The sequence below is a fragment of the Gorilla gorilla genome, chromosome 5 (genome assembly GCF_029281585.2).
Source record: "Gorilla gorilla gorilla isolate KB3781 chromosome 5, NHGRI_mGorGor1-v2.1_pri, whole genome shotgun sequence".
Taxonomy (NCBI): domain Eukaryota; kingdom Metazoa; phylum Chordata; class Mammalia; order Primates; family Hominidae; genus Gorilla; species Gorilla gorilla.
The window spans coordinates 25,718,722-25,743,572 of NC_073229.2; the positions used below are offsets into that span (position 1 = coordinate 25,718,722).

Consider the following 24,851-nt stretch of genomic DNA (forward strand, 5'->3'; position numbering starts at 1 on the left):
AATGATTAGTGATTCCAGCATCTTTTCATATGCTTGCTGGCCACTGGTATATCTTCTTTGGCTAAATGTATACTAAAGTCCTTTGCCACTTTTGAAATCAGGATATTGGGTTTGTTTGTTGCTGAGTTGTAGGAGTTCTTCACATATTCTGAATATTAACCCCTTATCAAACATATGATTTACAAATATTTTCTCCTACTCTATTATGGGCTGCCTTTTCACTCTGTTGTCTCCTTTGATTGTGTCCAGAAATGTTTAATTTTGACATAGTCCAATTTATCTATTTTTACTTTTGTTAGAGGTATTTTCTGGCAGAACAGCATGAATACGTCAATTTCCTGAGATGGAAAACGTTGGCTTCTCTTAAAATTAACACTTAATTTAGCAGAACAGGAATTTACATTGAATTATAGTCAATTAAGTGAAACAACAGATTCATAAAACCTTCAGAGAAAGGTTTTGTAAATGAGTTATATGAACTATTATTAAATATTCTTTGAGGTTCCTCTAAGGACTAGATATAAAAAACTATCCAGTGATCAACAGCATTTATTCTAGAAGAATTCCTTAAACTATAGAGAGGGCATTTTGTTCCGATTCTCAAATCACATCTGTCTTAGTCCACTTGGGCACCTATAATAGAATACATAGACTGGGTGGCATGTAAACAAAAGAGATTTATTCCTCACAGTTCTGGAGGCTGGAAGTCTAAGATGAAGGTGATGGCAGATGTAGTGTCTGGTAAGGGCTTGCTTCCTGGTTCACAGGCAGCTGTCTTTTCACTTGGTGGAAGCGGTGAGGTCTCTCTCAGGCCTTTTATTAGGGCAATAATTCCATTCATGAAGGCTCTGCCTCCAGGACCTAATCACCCCCAAAGACCCCACCTCCTAACTCCATAACTTTGGGGGTTAGAATTTTAACATATAAATTTGGGGAGGGGGAGTCAACCATTCAGACCATAGCAACATCCCAAAGTATCTGGAATATAGTGGTTCAGGAATCAGTAAAAAATGTTTGCATAATATAGTGGTTCAGCAATCAATAAAAAATGTTTGCAGAATTGAATTTAATCTCTTTGAGTCTGCAAACAAAGTTAACATGATACACACTCAACATGAAGAGAATGATGAAGACCTTTATGATAATCTACTTCCACTTAATAAAGAGTAAACACATTTTCTCTGACGATTTTCATTTAAAGACAGTCATTTTCAAAATGGTATATGAATATGAGCCCCTAAAGGTGGTACAGATAAGAACATAAAGGAATATGGACACAAATAAGGCAGGCATGGAAGAATCAAAATAAAATTTGGCTGGAAAGGGTAGAATGTATTGGTATATTAGGGACTACCACTTAAATTTTATGGTACTCTGTTGAATGGAGATGATTTCTCTCCAAATATCTTCAGAGAAATCAACTTTGAGAAAGTACAAGAAATAAAATATCTTCATTAAATTTCAAATAAAATAAATACATCTTCATTTAATTTCAAGAAGTATTTAAAGACCTGAAACAATAACAGTTTTGTATATTTTTTCCAAAAACAGAATCTATATCCGTATTTTAGTGATAAAGACTGTTTTTTTTTTTTTTGAGATGGAGTCTCACTCTGTTGCCCAGGCTGGAGTGCAGTGGCGTGATCTTGGCTCACCGCAACCTCTGCCTCCAGGGTTCAAGTGATTCTCCTGCCTCAGCCTCCTGAGTAGCTGGGACTACAGGCACACAACATGACTGGCTAATTTTTTGTATTTTTAGTGGAGACAGCGGTTTCACTATGTTGGCCAGGCTGGTCTCAAACTCCTGACCTCGTGATCAGCCTGCCTCGGCCTCCCAAAGTGCTGGGATTACAGGCGTGAGCCACCGCGCCCAGCCAAGACTCTTAAAAATGTAGTTTTTATAAACTATGATTAGGTAATATTTTCTGGGTTCATGATACAAATAAAATCTTTCCTACCAAAAGACAGAGTTTCACACACATTCAAAATATTCACAGATGAGAACTAATTATGTCTGACATTCGTTTCCTTTTTTTTTTTTTTAACAATTCTTTCTGATGCCATTGTCAAACTGTTAAATACTTCCCCTACAATTCCACCTGATTTTTCTTTTTCCTTCCATCTATTAAACTTTCTAATAATACAAAAAAGTTGAAAAAGCAGTAAAATAAACAACTATATACCCTCCATCTAGACTCAACAAATGTTAGTGTTTTGTAATGCCTGCTTTTTGAAATTATATACTACCTTATTTATGAGGCATTTAAACTTAGCATTGTAGTTTTTCCACTGAAATGGCACTTTGACAAATAAGAATTAAACCCTTTCATAATATCCTAAAAGGAAGAGTTTTAAAAATAAATAATAAAAACCTATACAGCCCAGTATAAACACAGGCAAGGAATACATGTAAGTGAATTTTTAAAAATAATAAAATAGCTAATAAGCAGTATGAAAACGACACATTAATAATTTTATTTAAAAAAAAGCAAATAATTTTTTTTTTGAGACACAGCCTCGCTCTGTTGCCCAGGCTGGAGTACAGTGGAGTGACCCTGGCTCACTGCAACCTCCGCCTCCCGGGTTCAAGTGATTCTCCTGCCTCAGCCTCCTGAGTAGCTGGGACTACAGGTGCGTGCCATCACACCCAGCTAATTTTTCTGTTTTTAGCAGAGATGGGGGTTCCACCATGTTGGCCAGGCTGATCTCGGACTCCTAACCTCAAGTGATCTGCCTGCCTCGGCCTTCCAAAGTGCTGGGATTTCAGGCATGAGCCACCGCATGCGGCCTCAAACAAATAATTTTTAAATTTTCTTGTTTTGGTAATTAAATTGGGGTAGTGAAGGAGAAAGAGGTAATACCATGTTAGTTTCGTGGAAGAGGCCACTCTCATATGCTATGATACTATAATAATGTACTTTTCTGGAGGACAAATGAGCAACATAGCTTTAAAAATATATAGCTTTTAGCCTAGCAGTTTCTCTTGCAGGAATTTAGCCTAAGGACACCGGGTGCGGTGGCTCACTCCTGTAATCCCAACAATTCAGGAGGCCGAGGCGGGTGAACCACTTGAGGTTAGGAATTCGAGACCAGCCTGGCCAACATGCTGAAACCCCATCTCTACTAAAAATACAAAAAAAATTAGCTGGGTGTGGTGGCATACACCTGTAATCCCAGCTACTTGGGAGGCTGAGGCAGGAGAATTGCTTGAACCTGGAAGGCAGAGGTTGCAGCCTGTGTGACAGAGCAAGACTCTATTTAAAAAAAAAAAAAAAAATTAGGCTAAGGAAACAAATGGGAATGTGCTCAAGTATTTAGCAACAATCTAGTAACTACCCAGGGATAGATAATTTAAATTGTGGTACAATTACAGCTTAAACCTTGAACAACGCAGGTTGGAATTGCACAGGTCCACTTAAACACAAATTTTCTTCTGCCTCTGTCACCCAAGAGAGTAAGACAAACCCGTGCTCTTCTTCCTCCTTCTTAGCCTACTCAATGTGAAGTGAAGACTATGAGGATAAAGACCTATATGACAATCCACTTCCACTTAATGAATAGTAAACGTATTCCCTCCTCCTTACGATTTTCTTAATAATATTCTTTTCTCTAGCTTACTTTAAGAATACGGTATATATAATACACATAAAATACAAAATATGTATTAACTGACTTTATGTTACAGGTAAGGCTTGCAGTTAACAGTAGGCTATTAGCAATTGAGTTTTTGGGGAATCAAAATCATACACGGATTTTCAACTGCTCAGGGTGTCATTGCCCTGCACTGTTTAAGGGTCAACTATGTATGATGCAACGCTAACATGTTATTAAAAGTAGAGTGTAAGTGAATACTTGTTGACGTAAAAAGGTGTTGACAACACATTGTCGGTACAAAAAAACAGTTTACTGGCCAGGCGAGGTGACTCACGCCAGTAATCCCAGCACTTTGGGAGGCTGAGGTGGGCGGATCATTTGAGGTCAGGAGTTCGAGACCAGCCTGGCCAACATGATGAAACCCTATCTCTACTAAAAACACAAAAAAATGAGCCATGCGTGGTGGTGCACACCTGTAATCCCATTTACTCGGGAGGCTGAGGCACGAGAATCACTTGAACCCAGGAGGCGGAGGTTGCAGTGAGCCAAGATTACGCCATTGCATTCCAGCCTGGGTGACAGAGTGAGACCCTGTGACAAAAAAATAAAAAGAAAAAAAACAAAACAAAACCAACAGGTTACCATGCCCAGTAGGTGCCTGTTTTTTTTTTTAATACATACACACATATATACAAAAGGAAAAAAAAGGCATAGAAAAAACACAAAAGGGGTTTAATAAATATCTGATGGCCAAACATAAGCATTAATAGTTCTCTCTTGTTGGTGGGACTATGGATGTTTCAAATGTCCTCCATTTGCTTATTTCTACTTCCTAAATTCTGTAATATTTACTGCTTTTAAAATAAAAACAATACTGTCTTAAAATAGCAAAACAAAACAAATCAACCCTTTTCTCATCTGTGCATGTGGCCAAAATCACATTGCAATCCACTTTATGTACAATCGGTCTCACCCGCCAGTCTGAGTTCTGTAAGGGCAGAAACTGTGTCTAATGCATCACCAGCCCTTAGAACTGCATCCTGGTGCACTGCAAGTGCTTATATAGTAGGTGCAGATGAGCAAACTGCGGTCAGACAAGGAAGACAATGCAAATTGTCCAGCTCCACATATATTTCAAAAACAAGAACATCTTAAATCAGAGGCTCCCAATTAAATATTTACATGTCTCAGAGATAACACTTTGGAAGTTATTTCTATGCTTCTAATACCACATCTATTAATATAACTTTTGAATCTTATAAACCCAATTCATTGAAATTCTGTTCCTATCTTTCAGAATCAAGTACTTCATTACTATCCTTTCCCTTGGAAAACTGTAAAAGATGGTTGTGTTCACTTGTTATTTGCCTGAAATCTCACATTCACTTGGAGGGAGGATATGACTGCTTCCCCCTGGAAATGCTGTGAATAGTAGGGGCACAAGAGAAGGGTCCCTGTGAATGACCAATATGGTATTAAGAATAAATGGTTGATCACAACAGACATACAAAAGGCCAAGTTCTGAAACTGACTTTGTACCAGTTCTCTTGATGGCATCTATCAAGAACACAGTTTGAGCCATTTTCCCCAAAGTGATAAAGGAAGACCTTTCTTGTACAACTTACATTGCCATGATATAACAATCACAATAAAATTAAGAAACAGAAGGAATTCCTACAGTGATATGCTGTTGTCTGAATAATCTCTAGGTTTCTTTCAAATTTAAAGCTTCAACAAAATCTTAAAATCTGCCTTCTTTTTATATAAATAAATTAACAAAAATAACTTCATTTGGAATTTTTTTTATTCTTGGTAACTCTGAAGCTATATCCAGTAGATTATTTTATTATTTGATGCCTTTGAAAATAAAAATTTAAAGCAATGATTCTCAAAACAGGGAAAGGTGAGCTTTCCCAAATCAGACAGTTTTTTTCAAACTACAGCCCTAAAAGATTCTGCTTCTCTCTTGCCTCTGAGAAAGTACTTTACCCCTTAGAGAATCGGGATTGTCGAGTGGGGCATCACATCAAAAAAACAAAAAAAGTCATATAATACTGTAATTATTGACTATGACAAGGGTTCTGAAGGAAAAGCACAGGGTGCTGTGACTGCATATAGAACAAAGAACCTCATCCAGCTGAGAGAGAAGTAGTCAAGGAAGTTTCCAAGGCAGCATATCTTGGAGGGGCTGGTGGGGGGAACAGAGTCTGTTCTAGGCAGAGGGAATAACAGATGCAAACTACTGAGGCAGAAGGAAAGAGGTGAAGAAGGCCAACAGCTACAGCTTTTTAATCTCAGGGGAAAGAGATTTCTGATTAACAGTTCATGCATTTCAGACTATAAGAGAAGTCACGATACCTTCAACAGTGTGTGGATGTCATTTTTACTGGAGTGTCCATCTACTTGAGTGACCCTGTATTCTAACCACTGCTGAACGATTGCTTTTTCTTCTGCAGTACTCCCCAGCAAATATTCTTTGTTGGCTTGCTTGACTAGATGAGCTGCTATAGTAGTCAATCCTGTTAGACTTGGACCATTGTTTGTCTGAAGAACTGGAATCTTAAAAAGAAAAAAAAGTTCACAGAATTTAAAAAACAAGGACCACATCATGATTATAACTTCTAAGTAACCACGAAATCCCTCAACTGTTTTTTGAAATAATCCCGGATTTTACTCTAAGATACTAAATTACATATAAACGAAAGTCTAGAAAATAGCAGTTAAATAATTTACAATTTGTTAACAGATGCTTGATGATGAAACTGGTAATAACATTGCAAAAATCCGTATAATATTACTACAATAATCAGTATAATATTACTACAATAATTTTAAACTATGTACAATGAGAGAAAATGGAAACTCTAATTATACTGTATTAATTTCAATCAAGTTTACCTGCACCCTATTATATAGCAAAGTGAACATATTTAAATAAACCTGACTTCATGTTTCCCCTATTACAATAGCAATATAAAGGATCAGGTTTGCTTGCTTATAAGAAATTGACAATTAATTTAAATTTTATTGATACACAAATAAGCACAATGCATTATGAGAAATGTAAAAGAAAATGGAAAGTATTACCTAATGGGAAGACTGACCAAACACAAATAACAAGTATACAATCTCAATGACTTAAGTAAATGAAAAAAGAATTGTTTTTTTGGGAAGACTGCTGCTCTTCTCAGCAATGAAATAGAAATAGTATCTTTTTTTTTTTCATTTGAGACGGAATCTCACTCTGTCACCCAAGCTGGAGTGCAATGGCATGGTCTCGGCTCACTGCAACCTCTGCCTCCTGGGTTCAACCGATTCTCCCACCTCAGCCTCCCAAGTATCTGGGACTACAGGCATGTGCCACCACACCCGGCAGTTTTTTGTATTTTTAGTAGAGATGGGGTTTCACTGTGTTGGTCAGGCTGGTCTGGAACTCTTGACCTCGTGATCCACCCACCTCGGCCTCCCAAAGTGCTGGGATTACAAGCGTGAGCCACTGCGCCCGGCCGAAATACTATCTTGTTCTCTATAATGATTTATACTTTGCAAGGCATTTTCATACATCTACATCAACACGACTTGGTGAAGTATACAAGGAGATTAATACTCTACAGGATACAGATTCAAAGTAAGGAGGTAACTTCAAAGTAAAGGAGGTAAAATTCTTTTCACTTTCCATTCACTATTCACAGCTCCTTGACTTCTCACTTTTGTCTTCAATTCAAATGAAACCACAAGCTCTAAGATCACCAATAAATTAAATGTATTGAAAGAAAACAGTATGGAACCCTCCGAAGGGTGCCAGTAATGTTCTATTCCTTGATTGGGTGGTTACCTGAGTGTGTTAACTTGGTGGTAACATCAACATGTGTGTACTGAATGTATGGTATATTTTGGGGAAAAGAGAAATCAAGTGACTCACAACTGCTGGGCGGAGGGGACACAACCAACTCTAAAGAGAATTATTTGTAAAAATAAATTATCCACAACCCAAGCATGCTCTAAAAAAAATTCCCAATTACGTTCTCATCTAATCATTACATCTTCTAAGATAAGGTAAGTCATCTCATCCTCATTTTACAGATAATAAAAACCAAGGTTGCTTGGTTTGCAATGGCAGAGCCAGGGTTTGAATAAAGTCCTATTGGCTCAAACGTCCATTTTCTTTCCTTTACATACCCTAAAACACACAATTCTTATGAGACACATACTATTTTCACATTCATTTTAAGGTTCCATAGTCTTCAAAGTAATGACTTTTAATGGCTGCAAATGCAATAGCGTGCACTGCATAATGATATTCTGGTCAACGATGTTCTGGATGGCATATCCAATGGTGGTCCCCTAAGATTATCATCAAGTATTTTTACTGTACCTTTTCTATGTTTCAGTATATTGAGATGCATAAATACTTACCATTGTGTTACAGCTGCCTACATTATTCAGTACAGTAACATGCGGTACACGTTTGTAGCCTGAAGGAGCAATAGGCTATATCATATACCTACTATTTGTGAAGTAGGATATACTATCTAGGTTTAAGAACACTCTAAGGCTGGGCGCAGTGGCTCATGCCTGTAATCCCAGCACTTTGGGAGGCTGAGGTGGGCGGATCACCTGAGGTGGGGAGTGTGAGACTAGCTTAACCAACACGGAGAAACCCCGTCTCTACGAAAAATACAAAAATTAGCCGGGCGTGGTGGCACATGCCTGTAATCCCTGCTACACGGGAGGCTGAGGCAGGAGAATCCCTTGAATCCGGGAGGCGGAGGTTGCAGTGAGCCGAGATCGCACCATTGCACTCCAGCCCGGGCAACAAGAGTGAAGCTCCACCTCAAAAAAAAAAAAAAAAAAAAAAAAAACACACACACAAAAAAACCAGAACCCTCTATAATGTTCACACAATGATGAAACTGCCTAACAATGCATTTCTTGAAAGTATCCTTGTCTTTAAATAACACGTGACTGTATGTCAATGTGTTGATGTACCATAATTTAAAGAATCAATATCCTAGATAAGGATCTCTGAACTGCTTTCAATTTTTAACTATGATTGGTAATGTTGCAGAGAATGCCTTATTGCTGGTTCACTGCTGTCAGCTGTCTTCCCAAAAAATGGCTGAATCTTATCACATATGGCCAACCCTTTCCCCATACAAGTAAACAGAAACTTTCACTAGCTGCTAACTGCTAAAATGCTTTAATTAAAATTATTTAAAAACCACACTCTGAACTCGAAAGTCTTCACAGTTGGGCCTCAAACTGTAATTTGGGGTTTACCTTGCATTGCGTCATTCCTCATATTGGTTTACTTACTGCCCTAAACTTCCCAATCCTTCATAATTTATTGGTTTTACACATCTTTCAAAGCATAATCCCTTAAATGCCAGCTCTTCCATGAGTTAATAAATCCATTTTTATAGTCAGAATTAACTTCCTTTTTCACACTCCTCAACAGTGTTTTGCTCCATATGGAGTCCTAATTAGGGAAAAGAAGTCAGGTTGAGGGGACCAAGGGAAAGCAAAAAGAGAAGGGCGATAAGCTACAAGTCTGCCTTTCTTCATGGTCCAGGACACAGCCCTTCTGCACAAATAACTCAATCTTTCCGTGTCCAGCTATCACCGGACCTTCGGCTGATAGAAAACTCAAGTTAGCTCACTGCAACCTTGGTGTTATCAGTACTGCACAAACCCCTCTTCAGCACACAACCGAAGTACTATTCCGTAAAATCCCCAGCCAGCCTGTTTCCTTGCAGTTAGCTCCTCTCTTACTAACTTGCCTGTTGCACTCTTGCAACATATTTTCATACTTTCTCTAATAAATCTGCTTTTCTTTACATACAGCTGTCCTGGTAAATTCTTACCCTGGCGCCACCAGCCCCAGAGAGTTGCGGCTCACCCACGACAGTCCATGAAGTGCTTACTATGTTGTGCTTTAAATTATTTGCTGATGATTGTTTCTCACACTAGATAATACTCATATCTTGGCAATGGTCCCTAAAAAATATAAACTAGGCCAGGCACAGTGGTTCACGCCTGTAATCCCAGCACTTTAGGAGGCCAGGGCATGTGGATCACCTGAGGTCACCAGTTCAAGACCAGCCTGGCCAACATGGTGCAACCCGGTCTCTACTAAAAACACAAAAATTAGCTGAGCGTGGTGGCGAACACCTGTAACCCCATCTACTTGGGAGGCTGAAGCAGAAGAATCGCTTGAACCCAGGAGGTGGCAGAGGTTGCAGTGATCCGAGATCATGCCATGGCACTCCAGCCTGGGCGACACAGTGAGACTTTGTCTCAAAAAAAAAAAAAAAATATATATATATATATATATGGCACTCTTCCAATTTAAACGGTTGCAATGTTTGTCCACTCGGCCATATATATTATATTTATACTACATATATATTATATAATATATACACTAAACTAGGGAGTAGGGGCCGAAGGGACGGAATCATCACTGGGGCAGAGGAAACACCAAAAGAAGGCCACTTTGGCTCCAACGCCTACTCTGCTACCAATCACAGGGCTGATCTTAGGCTGAACACTTAACCTTTCTAGGCTTCAGGTTAACTTAAATAAAAACTATACTACTACTTTCTAGACAAGATCTTCACATGGACCAAATGAAGAAGAGAAAAAATTAAAGACAAAAAACAAACATCATTTGGAAAAAATCTCAAAGGAGCAAAAAAAACATATATCCAAAGTAGTCTTCCTACAACCAATTTCCTTCTCTAATACATTCCTTCTACGACAAACAACTATAAAACACAAACGTTCTAACAGTGCCTCACCAGGCAATCTCATACCTTGTGATGTTTCCCGCATTCACTGTGGGTCGTACACTTAAATTGATAATCCAAGGCTTTAGAAACGCCTTCCCCGAATCCCCTAGATTGGGCCAAGACTCCTTAGGTGTTCTCTCTGCCATTTATGGTGCAACGTGGCACCCTTCCAATTTAAATGGTTGCAATGTTTGTCCACCCGGCCAAAAAGCAAGCTGCCTGAGAGGAGGAAGCATGTTCCCCTAAATCACCATTGTATTCCCCAGGCCCAGCACAGTGCTACCTGGCACCCTGTTAGCTATAACGGAGTCGCTGCGCAATAACTGAATGAAAGGTGCGATTATGGGGGAAAAAAAAAAAAAGCCAGTTACTGAATACATTCCAGGTTGGTCTAAGAGCCCTGTGAGGACCCTCCTCCAGCTGGTTTTGTTTCCTCATAATGGGATGATGACAATTTCCCAGGAGGTGAAGTTCAGGCCAAGCCCAACCTGAGCTGGTTACCCCCTCCCTCCAGGAGGTAGGATGGCAGGGGCCGAGGCCCAGAGGCGCCAGCCGGCTAGCGGCGCAGACACGTGGGGAGCTGGGTAGCAGCATCCTCACTCCGCCCGTATTGGGTGGCCGGCCCGGGTCCTGCCAGGGCTCGGCAGGCCCCGCTCCCGTCCACCTCTTCCCCTCCGCGCCGCCTCTCCTTCTCACCTGTCGCTCGCCCTGAGCACTGTATTTATTCCCCTTATTCAGTCCCAGGGACTTCTCCAGTAGCGACAACTCTGCGGCCGCCGCCATCTTCCGGCCGTAGCTCCTGGCAGACGCGAGACCTGCAGAACAAGAACCTCCCGCATTGGTGGAAACAGAAGTCCCACTCCTGCAAACTTCAGCGGCGATTGGCTGAAAGGAAGGGGCGTGGAGAGCGCGCGCCAAAGCGCAGGAGGCGGGGCCAGTGGAAGGGGCGGGGCTGAAGGCGGAGTGTGAGACAGGTGGAGAAGTGATGGTAAATTTCCACTCGAACTGTTGGGGAGCTAGTTACTGGTAGAGCGGCCCCAAGGCCGGGCTTCGGTGGCTGCAGTAGACTGGATCTGGATCTCTAAATAGCAATCTATTGACATGGCTGCCAGCGGTAACTCGTTAACTCATTTGCTAGTCTAAGAGAATTTATATATGACGGGAACTGAAATTTACCTTAGTTTGGTTCAGGAATCTGTAAATTTGAACAATCAAATTGAATAGCAAAAAGTTCACAGTCCATTAGGAGTTTCTAACGTGTAGCATAATTCATAAGGATTTTAATTGTGTTGTAGTGATGAATTCGAAAAACTGGTTTTTCTACTGTTAATCTACAGCTCAACACTAGCAGTAGAATTATACATTTAAAGATTATTCACAGAACACGGAGTATGTCAGATAGGGGTCAAATAATTACAGCTCAAGGAAATCAGCCATTAATGGCATTAATGATCTTTATTTGCAGTACCAGAAGGCTGGTTACATAATTTATGAAGTTTTGGTATATAAATAAACAAGGTGCATAACTTTGCCCCACTAACTTGCTACATTCTTGTATCTTCAAAAAAGAAAGAAAGAAAGAAAGAAAATTAGTAGTATATGTTGAATATTTCCAAAAGATTTGTGAAAATACAAAATATTTTCCACTTTGAAGAATGAATAAACAAAGTGTGTATTAGTCTGAGAGAAATAGAACAATCCTACAAGGTAATTCATCATTGAATCAGACATATCAAAGTTTAGTGGGGAATGTTGTTACTGTGTTACACCTTCCCTATCCCAGAATACTTAATGAGTTTACTCTGTCAGCAGAAGTAAACATAAGGAAAAGAAACTTTTGCCAAATCAACATAACAAAATACAAAAGAAATTTCAGTATAAGTGGATTGTTAGGCCCTAAATTATCTATTTTACTTTCCATATTCAGATAATGGAATGACTATTCTACTGCTTTTTAAAAGACCAACGCTCTAAGATAATTCACGTATCCATTTTCGGTGTTTAGGTACACTTTTTGCTTGTAATAAAACATTTTTTAAAAAAATTAACATTTATCCAATGCCAATGGGTGGTATATTGAAAATAAGGTTTGGCCTTTGCATAATTATAGAAATATCAAATTAAAAAAGAAATCCCTAAAAAACTGAAAGCAGAACAAAGCATATTGTACATCAAATTGATGACATCATCACCCAGTGTGGACCTCTTTTAAGTGACTTTATAGCACAGTCATTTAATTGTATACTCTTAGTAAGATATGCTTTAAGGACAAAATTCATGAAAACCTGTTTTTGGTTCTTTTTGTTTGTTGGTTTGGTTAGCATCTTGGCAGTGTCAGCATTGGTGTGGTGCTGTATATGTACTGTGGAATAAAGCAAAGATGCAATCATGTGGTGTTGCTGCAAACTTGGGTGTTTGGTGTTGCCCAAAAGAGAAGGAGTTGTAAGGTAGATGAGGTTAAATCAAAACTTTCTCGTCCTGAATTTGAATTGTAATATCAATATGAACTTATGACGCTTTTATCTTAAGGAAAATGAAAAGTATTTCCTACCTAGCTCTGTTTACTTAAAAGGCCTAGAAACAAGGACAACTCAGTAGCAATCAGCACCCCAGCACCCAGATTGTGGTTTCAAATACTATTTCCCACAAAAAGAAATGGGGGCTCTTTGGAGACCGGCTGAATCCAAACCTTGCGGGGAGATCAGTCTGGACCATCTAGTTATAGTAGAAAGAAAAGAAAGTATCTAAGAGTAATGAGGGGAGTCAAAGGGTAGGATCAGATCACTTGAGGGTCAATAATAGTCGTTACAAGCTGAGGGTCGATAAGAATAATTGCAATGAATTGAAACATGTTGAATATGTTTAAGTCTATGAGTTCATAATGATACTAAAAAAAAAACAAGAACAAAATCAAAATAACCCTCATTCGTTACCTTTGGAGGATACTAGAGATCCAATTCATTGTTTTGAAAAAGGATAAAGAAAACACATGAAGAAACCAATATATTTTTTTCATGATTATCCTATGTAAACTGTATCTCAGGGAAACTAAACTCTAATGAGGAAAAATGTCTTTATAGAATTCTAACTAATAAAAACAGAACAATAGAATATCATTGTTTTGCAGCTACGGATATAATAATGAATCTAGGTGACAATTATCAATAGCTATTCACAGCACAAAAACAGAGACAAACAGACATAAAGTGCTTCTGAGAGAGGTGTACATCATCACCCAGTCTTGCCAATCGAATCTGAATTTGACCAAGCCTTTTGATCTAACAGCCAATTTACAAGAAATAATAGCAGGAAAGAGGATCATGTTAAATGATGTCATGGAGATGCAATGAGCAAATTCTAGATCATGAAAACTATAGGACAAATGATCCAATTGTTTCAACAAGTAAATTGCAAAGCAAAAAGAAGAGGCAGAGAGAGGTGAACCTGTAAGTTGAAAGCGTTATAAGGGAACTGTCAACCAACTGCAATATATAAATCTTTTTTTCAAGTCTGATTCCAACTAATAAACTTAATTTTTTTTAAGTGGATTGTCACATCATGATTGTGGCAAATGTCTACTACATTCCATTTTATATACTATGGGTATTAAATTACATGCCCAAATTCACATAACTAATAGATCTGTGCATGAATCATCTGGGGATTTAAAAAAAAATCCATGCCATACTGGAGATTCTGATTCACTTTATCCGGGGGTGGGACTGGGTGCTATTATTATTTTTTTTTTAATCCTCAGCTGAGTCTAATATGTGGCCAGGGTTGAAACCCCCTATGGCAGATGCAGAATTTCAACTCTGCTTTCTGGCTTTTAAATCCACACTGTTCTGATTTTCTAATGTCTCCTTTCTCTGTTGTTACGGTGAGCAGGTGCAAGCTTTACTTCACTTAACATTAGACATAAGAAAGAGGAGAAAGCTTATATTTTATTAGAAATAATCAATAAATGTATTTTTAGATGATCTACATATTTGATCTGGAAATATCTATATCAACACAGCCTTACTCATAATAAAAGTAACTTGATGAATTGATTTTGTCAAATAGAACACTTCTCTAATCTGCTATTATCATAGTCAAGTTTTAAATCCACAGTACCTTAGGATATAAATTAAATGTCAAATGAAATTAATTTGGCAAGTGGAACATAAACTGGATGGCTTTTCTTTTTGGAGCATGCCTGACAGCTTTCTGTATGTCATATGGGCATCTGTTAAAATGAGCTGCATATGCCAGAAACTGTTACTGTATCAGATTGCTCTTAGCAATGCCATCATCTGCAAATTTTCAGTTTTAGAAGAGTTTAACTTTCTATTTCAGAATATGATAGGGTTTTAAACTTAGGTGTGAATGATATTAAATATGTGGTAAATGAAGTGATGCAGGTGCTATGCATGCATTTTGTTCTCTCTATAGATACCTCTCAAATCTATGTATGTCTTGCACTTATCACGCTTGTTTATTGAGCCATTACTATGCACCAGGCACTGTACAATGCACTGGGGACACATTGATGAACAACTCCCATCAAACTTAAGAGTATCTTGAGAGGAAAGACACTAGAAAAATTTTGCGATAAGGCAAAGATCAGGAAGTGGAAGGCATGATAAGAATGCAGAGAAGGCACCTGGCCAGGCGCGGTGGCTCACACCTGTAATCCCAGCACTTTCGGAGGCTGAGTTGGGTAGATCACGAGGTCAGGAGTTCAAGACCAGCCTGGTCAAGATGGTGAAACCCCGTCTCTACTAAAAATACAAAAATTAGCCAGCTGTGGTGGTGGTGGGCACCTGTAATCCCAGTTCCTCAGGAGGCTGAAGCAGAGAATTGCTTGAACCTGGGAGGTGGAGGTTGCAGTGAGCCAAGATTGTGCCACTGTACTCCAGCCCGAGCAACAGAGTGAGACTCCATCTCAAAAAAAAAGATTGCTTCCAGGAGGTCATGGTGTTCAAGTTGAGACTTGAAGGATGAACAAGAGTTGGTCAGGTGAGTGGTGGGGTGGAAAACTGAGGGAGAGTTCTGAGCAATGGGAATTGCATATGCAAAGGCTGCAAAGTGGAAGAGAGCATGATTCTTTGGAGTAACTGTTCAGGCTAGACCGGTAAGCAGATGCTGGATTGGAAGGGTCCTTGAACAATGCCTCTAAAAATTTTTAGAGGCCTCTGGGCATCCTTTATTTTTGATGGTTAATTTTATGTGTCACCTTGACTGGGCTTCAGGATGCCTGGATATCTGGTTATACATCATTTCTGGGTGTGTCTGTCAGGGTGTTTCCAGAAATGATGAGCATTTAAGTTGGTGGACTGAATGAAGATGATCACCCTCACCAGCGTGGGTGGGCATCATCCGGTCTGTGAGGACCTGGATAAAACAAAAGTATGAAGGAAGGTGATATTTACTCCTGACCTGACTGCTGAGCTGGAACACTGATCTTCTCTTGCCCATGGTGCTCCTGGTTCTCAAGTCTTCAAACTCAGATGGGAATCTTTACCATTGCTGTCCAGCTCCCAGGCTTTTGAATGGTACCACCATGTATTAGTCCATTTTCACGCTGCTGATAAACACATACCTGAGACTGGGCAATTTACAAGAGGAAGAGGTTTATGGGACTTACAATTCTATGTGGCTGGGGAGCCTTCACAATCATGGTGGAAGGTGTAAGGCACATCTCACGTGGCGGCAGACAAGAGAAGAGAGCTTGTGCAGGGAAACTCCCATTTTTAAAACCATCACATCTCATGAGACTTATTCACTGTCATGAGACCAGCATGGGAAAGACACACCCCTATGATTCAATAACCTCCAACCAGGTTCCTCCCACAACACGTGGGAATTGTGAGAGTTACAATTCAAGATGAGATTTGGGTAGGGACACAGCCAAACCATATCACAGCATCTTTCCTGGGTCTCTAACTTCCAGACAGCAGATCACTGGACTTCTCAGCCTCCATAATTGTGTGAGCCAATTCTTATCTACAATCATTTATATACACCTATCTCTATGCGGAGGACAGAGTCTTGCTGTGTCACCCAGGCTGGAGTGCAATGGTGTGATCTCATCTCACTGCAACCTCTGCCTCCCAGGTTCAAGCGATTCTCCTACCTCAGACTCCTGAGTAGCTGGGATTATAGGCACGCACCACCACGCCCAGCTAATTTTTTGTATTTTTTAGTAGAGACAGGGTTTCACCATGTTGGCCAGGCTGGTCTTGAACTCCTGACCTCGTGATCCACCCACCTTGGACTTCCAAAGTGCTGGGATTACAGGTGTGAGCCACCATGCCTGGCCTCAGGTGATCTTTCTTAGCTGCCAATCTATTTGGTCACTCCTTCCAGAAAACATGCCTGTGGCTCTTCATGGCACTTAGAATTTAGTCCAGCCTCCTTTATCTGGGAGCTAAGGTCCTTTATAACCTGACCTCTGTTGACTTTTTCATGCTCACTTCTAGACACTTCCTGCCTGGCATTTTTTGCCCCAGCCTTGGCCATCTCCTCACAGCTCCTGGGAGCCCAAAATATTCTCTTGCCTCTGGGCCTTTCTGTCTCTGGTTCACTCCAGCAGGAATGCCCCCCTTCCTGTCTTAGGGCTGAATTTGAGCACTCATAACAGCCTTGGGAATGCTCCCGCCACAAGACAGACCCCACTGTGCTGAGGCTACCTTCTTGGCATCTGCCTGCCCTGGCCGGCATGCTGACTGAGCACACAGACTGCATCCTGTTTATTACTGAGTCATCGCACCAGGCACCAGCCTTGGAACAGAGTTATCACTGGATACATTCATTTGCCGAATGAATAAAGAATCATGCAAACATATGGAATGATGTGGAAAGCCAGGTCAATGGGTCAAAACAAGTAACATGAGAACTGTGAGGATATTACACAGTCTCATCTTTAAGCAAACATTAAACACCAAAAATTAAAAATCCCTTATCTGATGGTTGACCAGTGCAAATGAAAATGACTCAAAACTACAAGTCAGGAATGGACAACCAATGTACTGAAAGAAAAATCATTTTCTTTCACTAGTCTCCCAAACACTCATTCATTGATCCCCCAAACCACCTTCTCTGGGCTCAGGAAGTGGCCATTTATTACATTATCACCATCATCATCGCCATCATCCTCATTCTCCTCCCTCTCGGCATCCTGCTGTCAAACACTTACTGATCATTGCTCTGTGCTGGACTCTGTTCTAAGCTCTTGTATTAACTCATGAATTATCACACCAGCCTTTGAAGCAGATACCATTGTTATTCCCATTTTATAGATGAGGAAATTGAGGCTCCAAGAAGTGTAAGAAAATGAATCTTCAGAGCATTACAGATAGAGAAATACCTTAGAAAAGAACAAAGTATCCCCCAGATTTTGAGGCCTGCCCCGACATCCTCTCTATAGCCTCCTAATTCTCCGACTCAGCGGCGACTCAATTTAGAACTCCAGGCTCATCTTGGGGGAATCCAGTTCATCAAGGCTTGGGTGGATCTTGGCTTGAGAGCCATGCTGGGGACCCTGCTGCACAGTGTCACTGAGGTTGTTGCAGAGGAGGTGTGAGAGAGGAGCTGTCAGCACAGCTCCAACCACAGCCCTGGGGACAATGACAGCAGAGTCACAGGATTTTTAGCAGCAGAACGTCTTCTCCACACTCCCTGGAGGAAGGCTCAAGGGCGGAGCATGTCCTCGGTGCCACCCTTCAGGTGAAGAGTCAGCCTGGGGCCAGCATGCTGGTGACAGGCTAACTCTTTCTGTTCAAGAGCAGCACAGGCCATTGGAGGGACATGTGCCCCGAGAACTACTTCCTTTCAGACTCTGCTCAGGGTCACCTTCTCTCTGAAGACTTTCCTAATCCCTTCCTATCCTCATCCCCAACCCAGGCAGCGCTGGTCACTCTGTGTTTTGGGTTCTGCTGAACCCTGTATTTGCTCCCTACAAAGAAATTTGCCATACTTCATCGCACCTATTTATTCACATTTTGGACTCTTCCAAATAGACTCTAAATCACTTGAGATGCAACTGACACAGAGTAGGCATTCAATAATATTTCCAGAATGAGTGAATGAAGGTTAATGAATAGTAATCATTGGGGCGAAATATTAGAGGGACAGAGGAGTGTTGAAAGAGAATGGGGCTGGGTGCGGTGGCTCATGCCTGTAATCCTAGCACTTTGGGAGGCTGAGGCAGGTGGATCATTTGAGGTCAGGAGTTCGAGGCCAGCCTGGCCAACATAGTGAAACCTTGTCTCCACTAAAAATACAAAAATTAGCTGGACGTGGTGGCTCACACCTGTAATCCCAGCTACTTGCGAGACTGAGGCATGAGAATCACTTGAACCCTGGAGGCAGAGGTTGTAGTGAGCTGAGATTATGCCACTGCACTCCAGCCTGGACAACAGAGTGATACCCTGTCTCAACAACAACAGCAACAACAACAAAAAAAAAGAAAGAGAGAAAGAAAGAAGATGGGTTTTAGAGTGGTGCAAAGGTAGCTGGGCATGGTATCATGCACCTGTAGTCCCAGCTACTTGGGAGGCTGAGGCAGGAGCCCAGGAGATTAAGGCTGCAGTGAGCTATGGTTGTGGTTGTGAATAGCCACTGCACTCTAGCCTGGCCAACAGAGCAAGACTTTGTCCTAAAAAACAAAAACAACAACAAAAAACCCAAGAAACAAAACAAACAAACAAAGAATAGAAAGGAAGAAAAAAAAAAGAAAGAGAAACAAAGCTATATATAGGCTCAAGGACTAGCCATCCACACACTGATGTTGAAGGGCGCCACGTGTTCCCATCTGTGATGGGGACTATTGGTTTCCTACCCAAAGCTATTTTCGTCTCCTTTTTACCATATAATAGAAAACAGCTTCAGTAATACTGCCAGGAAGTACAGGGGCAAAGCTTGTAAAACGAAGGTTGATAACTTTGGTCCCAAGTTGGTAACTTATTCTCTCATGGCCTTTCTCTGCTAATAATTTTTAAAATGGCTTTTAAAGAGTTATCTTAGAATCTTTTGTAAACTTCAGTTCATTTTAGACTTTTTCTTTCTCCATAACATTCATGTGTGTATTAGTTATAGTTGTCTTGATAACAAGTAGTTCCACTGTCTCAGAGGCTTAGCACATAGAACACTCATGCCATGGTTCAATGTGGGTCTCTGATTGCCAGTCATTTAGGAACTCATACTTACAGTCTAGTGATTCCATCATCCTCTAAGGCTTCAAAGTCCCTTTCTGGGCCCTAGGCTCTTGTCATTTGAACTATAGATGAGGCAAGAGGGAGACCATTGAGGACTACACTAGGTATTATGGGCTAGGTCTGAAAATGTTGCACATCACTTCTGTCCAGATCTCATTGGCTGAAACTCAGTCAGGAAGACACACCTGGCTAAAGGGAGGCTGAGTGAAGTGATCTGATCTGTCAGTCTGCTTGTTATTCTGCACCTGTGCCCCAGTTTTATTCCCATTCTCCTTGGCCCTGCTCTTTGACACAGAAGACTGAGTCTGTGGATGACATTACCCAGAGTCTCCTACCTTCTGGCTTCCAGATAGGTTCAGTGTGGGAGGCACAGTTAAGAGATTGGAGAGCATGAGTTTGGAGTATTTATTGCCTTTCTCCCTTCCTGCATTTGGCTGTGCAGTAGAGTCTGACTCCGTTTGTGATGTTTGACTGTTCACAGCATTTAGGCCTCCATCCACCCTTGCCCTGCCCACCATCATACATCTGGGACTTCATGTAAGGAACTCCCCACCCCAAGCTCCTGACCTCTTGATGTTTGAACCCCTCAGCTTCAAGACAGCTTGCACCTGCCCTTCCCCAGAAGTGCTCTGTGTGTTAGTAATAGACTTTCTTTCTTACTCTCTTGGTGCATGAAGGAGGGTCATTAGTCTCCATATCTGATCTATTGATTGGGAGGAAGTCTGTACCCTATTGGTGGAATGACCAGAAAACAAGCTGTGTTATCTGAGAGCAGTTGGTAACCTAGAAGTGGTAATGGCTTTCTATTCTTGCTAGTCCCTGGACACCTCAACTTCCCGGATTGATTTTCTTAATCCTTTCCATGCTTCTATATCTAGTCCTTTCTTTGGAGCCTCTTGAAACATCAGAGTTGGATTCTGTTTCCTGCAGGAAACCTGATGGATATGGGAAGAAGAGGGAAGTGGTCTGGTGAGCATTTAGTCAGTTGCTGCAACATTATGATCAGTGCCAATTTTTAAGTTTAATCCTTGGCTTTCAGCGAATGTGGATATATATGGTCAACATCATTTGTCTTATATAAATGCACTAACATGTATAATACATATACTGATGAAAGTAGATGGACTTTTATGAGGAACTTTAGTAGATGAGGGTCTTTTTCACGTTGAAAAATTTTGCTTTCAGGCTTTTTTTGAGATTAAAATGCCATTTGAACATTGGGATGAAGACTACTCATCTGAAACTGGGCTTTGGCTAACTGGGCACAAACAAGCTTTATATAAATTTTCACTGTAGGGTCCAAAGTAGTTCTTTTTTTATTTTTTTATTTTTTTGGGACAGGGTCTTACTCTGTGGCCCAGGCTGGAGTGCAGTGTCACAGTCTCGGCTCAGTGCAGCCTCTGCCTCCCAAGTTCAAGCAATTCTTCCACCTCAGCCTCCCGAGTAGCTGGGATTACAGGGCCATGCCACCACACCCAGCTAATTTTTGCGTTTTTAGTAGAGACGGGGTTTCACCATGTTGTCCAGGCTGATCTCGAACTCCTGACCTCAGGTGATCCAGCCCCCCCCAAACCCCCTTCAGGCTCCCAAAGTGTGGGATTACAGGCATGAGCCACCACTCTCAGCCGGCCCAAAGTAATTTTCAGTGAAGGGGTACTGCTGTAAAAATGAGTCTGCAAACTAGATGCCCTTCCTCCTCCAATTCATCCTGCTGAGATGCACATAGATGTGTGTGTCTTAGAGTCAGCTGACGCTGGGAATAGGTCCCTTGTTATTAAGGAGGAAGATGCCAAGGGAATCAGGAGGAGAGAGGTGTGTTCCTACAGTGCTGCGTGGAATTCTGCAGATGACCTAGCTGCTCTTGTCTTACTGTCAGTTTCTGCAGTCAAATCAGGCAGTTGTAACTTGCATTTCTCTACTTTCTTTGATTTCATATCAAGCATCCTGCAAATTGGCGGGCATTTTTCAAATTCCCTTAAAGTTTGTGAACAAGAATCTCCAAGGAGCACTTGCCATCTCTGTGCCTGATTTGTGTAAGCTCACTGGCTTGCAGCTTTTCCCAGGTTCTCTGGTGTTAAATTAATAACAAATGATGTAGAGCTGACAGGCAGGTGAAACTGGGGAGAACCGTGATATTAAAAAAAAATCTCAATCTATTATGTAGCACAATCTGCAACACTTTGTCAGATTTTGCCTGTAGGTATCTTAATTTTGCTTAAATATTTTGCTCATATCTTTTTAACCCAGAAGATGGGAACATAGCCCTTAGCATCTCTCAAGCAGACTGTGTAGCATATGTTAGTGTGATACAGAATACCGAACTCTGCCAGTTATTTGGCATTCTTTGAAAAGGCACTAGATAAAATAAAAATAAAGAAGATAAAAATAGTTTCATGGTGGAGGAATTGTCTGATTCCCACTCGAAGTTATAAGGCGCATATTTTGGATCAATATAAACATTATTTTCTCACAAACAGAGCTATCCAACTGTGACTGCCTCAAAGTTAGGGTACTCTTTGTCATTGAAAGTATTTAAGAAATTGGAGATCATCTGCCAAGATTCTTTGGAAATGATTCGTTGCAAGTATGCAAAATATTGGAAGAATACTTTGCAGTTTTAAACTACATACATTCAATCTGCTTTACATATTAAATTTCAATGTAATCTTTTAAAAATACTATGGAAAATTAATATACACACAAGTAGGGATAATAACATAATGAACCCTTATTACTGCTTACCCAATTTCAGCAATGAGAACATTTATTTTAAAGAACAGTGCCACTGCTAAAAACAAATTTAGAAGCTTCTGGATTGGATGATGCCTGAAGTCCCCCAAATTCTATTTTATGGGCAATATAAGGGTCAGCCAAAAAGTGAACACCACTCGATGTCCATAATCTGATAATGAATAAACATAGTATGTCCATACAAGAGTAGATGTAGCATAATTTTTTTTTTTTTTTGAGACAGAGTCTCGCTCTGTCACCCAGGCTGGAGTGCAGTGGTGCCATCTCAGCTCACTGCAAGCTCTGCCTCCCGGGTTCATGCTGTTCTCCTGCCTCAGCCTCCTGAGTAGCTGGGACTACAGGCGCCTGCCACCTCGCCCGGCTAATTTTTTGCATTTTTAGTAGAGACGGGGTTTCACCGTATTAACCAGGATGGTCTCGATCTCCTGAACTCGTGATCCGTCTGTCTTGGCATCCCAAAGTGCTGGGATTACAGGCGTGAGCCACTGCACCCGGCCATTGTCTGCTTCTTATGCTACGAAGTGTAGGTCCGTTTTTAAAAATATCCTCCCCATGCATTCAAATTTGTCTCCCCCAGTTCTGCAGCTATTTTTTTTTTGAAAGGCTCATTACTGAGCAAACATCTCTTTACGACCCACCTCTGTAAATCCCTCAATGAATGACGAACTTTGAAATGACTTCATGAGGTTCTCGGCTAAAGTAAATTATCAGCTGCACTATCTGGGGAGAAGAGACTAAGGGGAAAGGAGTGACTTTATTTTTTAGTAATACATGACTCAAAACGTCGACTATTCGTTATATCACCCCTACCCATGCATGGCTTGCTTCTGGGGTCTCTGAAATAGAATGAATTAATATTTTCATTTAGTTTTATTCTTGAAAGGGTGAGTTTCTCCACACACAGCATGGCTTTGTCTTCTGGATAGAGGCAATAAATAAACAATCAGTAAATAATTTAAATGATTCCGTAGTGATAAGTGCTGTTGAGAAAATAAAACAGAGATTTATATCAGGAGGTGGGTTCAGGAAAGGTCTCTCTAAAAAGGTGGCACTTGAAATGAGACCTAAATGACATGAAAGAACCTCTGAGAAGGTTTCTGTGGTGCAGCAAGTACAAGATTCTAAAGCACAACAGATTTTGATTGAAAAGGGGTTGAAGAGAACTTGGTGAATAGAGAGGGGGAGAGATAGGGGATGAGGTCAGAGTGATGTGTAAGGACCAGGACATCAGGGGCCATGATGGGGTCTTTGGGTTTTATTTCAAATACTCTGGGAAGCCTTCAGAAGCTTTAAGCAGGGACATGATGTAATTTGCTGTACACTTTCATAGATCATACTGGTAGTCATGTGAAGAAAGGATGGTGGGGCAGAATGAATGGCTGTAGGGTAATGAATTTGCAAGCCATTCACGGGGTTCAGGTGTGGGATTACGGCAGCTTGGTCTATCACTTAGGATTAGGATTGTGATACTAATGGCGGATTATGTAATAAACTCAACTATATTGGCTTCATCAAAGGGGTTTTTCACACAATAAGAAGTCTATTGATGGCAGTCCATGGCAGTCCTTGGCTGCTCTATTGTGCCTTTAGAGCCCAGGCTCTTTCTGTTTTCAGCCTCTGTCATTCCAACATGTTGCTCTTGTTCTCATGGTTGACAGATGGCTGCTGTACCTTTTGCATGTGCCTTTTTAGGCCAAGAGGGCAAAAGTGAAAAGCCACTTCCCTTTTATCAGGAAAATATTGTACTGGTTATGGTTATCTGCAGAAAACTGAATTTACTCCAGCAATACTACTGCAATCCTACTTGGCCCCTGTGACATTCAAGGCCAGATGCTAAAGCTCCATCACCACTGCTCTTGGAAGATCCAGATCAGGCTGAGTTCTCAGCACAGCTAACTCCCCTGTTCTCTTCTTCTTCCCTAGTAATGGAACCCCTGATTGATACACGGACCCATGACTGTCCACAAGAAAGACTACATTTCCCAACTCCCATGCATCAAGGTGAGGCATATGGCTCGGTTCTGGTTAGTGGGATTTAGGCCAAAGTGTCATGTGAATGAGCCCTCCCTTGTCTGACCTTCTTCCTTTTGCTGACTGGAAAGCAGATGTGATGGCTTGAGCTGCAACAGCCATCTTGGACGATGAGGAGGAAGCCACACATGAATGTGGCAGAAAAACAAGAGAAGAAGCTTGGCTCGCTCATGACTATAGAGTTGCCAAATCTTGCTTTCTTCAAGAAAAGTGTCTAAATGACTTTCTTCCTAGCCTTCAGTGGGAATCCAGAAACTCTATTGTTAGGAAAACCCCCAGGAAGGGCAGAAAGCAACTGAAACCTAGCTCCCCTCCTCACCCCTGTCCCTGCTCCCCAAAGACTAAAGGTTGGATGGGCCTGGGTGATATGATGACATATGCCAATCTCGATCACGTGCCAGATGCCTCCATGTCAATCTTCTGGCTTCCCTGGGTCACACTGGAAGAAGGATTGTCCTGGGCCACATATAAAATACATGAACAC

At 41.0% G+C, this 24,851-nt stretch overlaps 1 protein-coding gene and 1 long non-coding RNA gene across 6 annotated transcripts in view; one reads left to right on the forward strand and one right to left on the reverse strand.

Annotated features, from left to right (window-relative positions):
• Positions 1–11,253, reverse strand: part of EEF1E1 (eukaryotic translation elongation factor 1 epsilon 1) — a 29,209-nt gene extending 17,956 nt beyond the window's left edge. The window contains exons 1-3 of one of the 4 annotated variants that reach the window (XM_019029161.4): positions 10,410–10,740; positions 8,011–8,069; positions 5,953–6,153 (exon numbers count right to left, since the gene is read on the reverse strand). In XM_019029161.4, the coding sequence (XP_018884706.1) occupies positions 5,953–6,153; positions 8,011–8,069; positions 10,410–10,428 (279 nt within the window). In that variant the 5' untranslated portion in view covers positions 10,429–10,740. Of the gene's footprint in view, positions 1–5,952; positions 6,154–8,010; positions 8,070–10,409; positions 10,741–11,081 lie in introns of those variants that run through there. The other 3 variants (XM_004043251.5, XM_004043250.5, XM_055390788.2) reach the window with 3 other exon arrangements.
• Positions 11,254–11,263: 10 nt separating this feature from the next.
• Positions 11,264–24,851, forward strand: part of LOC129534277 (uncharacterized) — a 44,037-nt gene continuing 30,449 nt past the window's right edge. For both annotated transcript variants that reach the window (XR_008680798.1, XR_010134174.1), the window contains exons 1-2: positions 11,264–11,499; positions 24,260–24,337. This is a non-coding gene — a long non-coding RNA (uncharacterized lncRNA). The remainder of the gene's footprint in view (positions 11,500–24,259; positions 24,338–24,851) is intronic.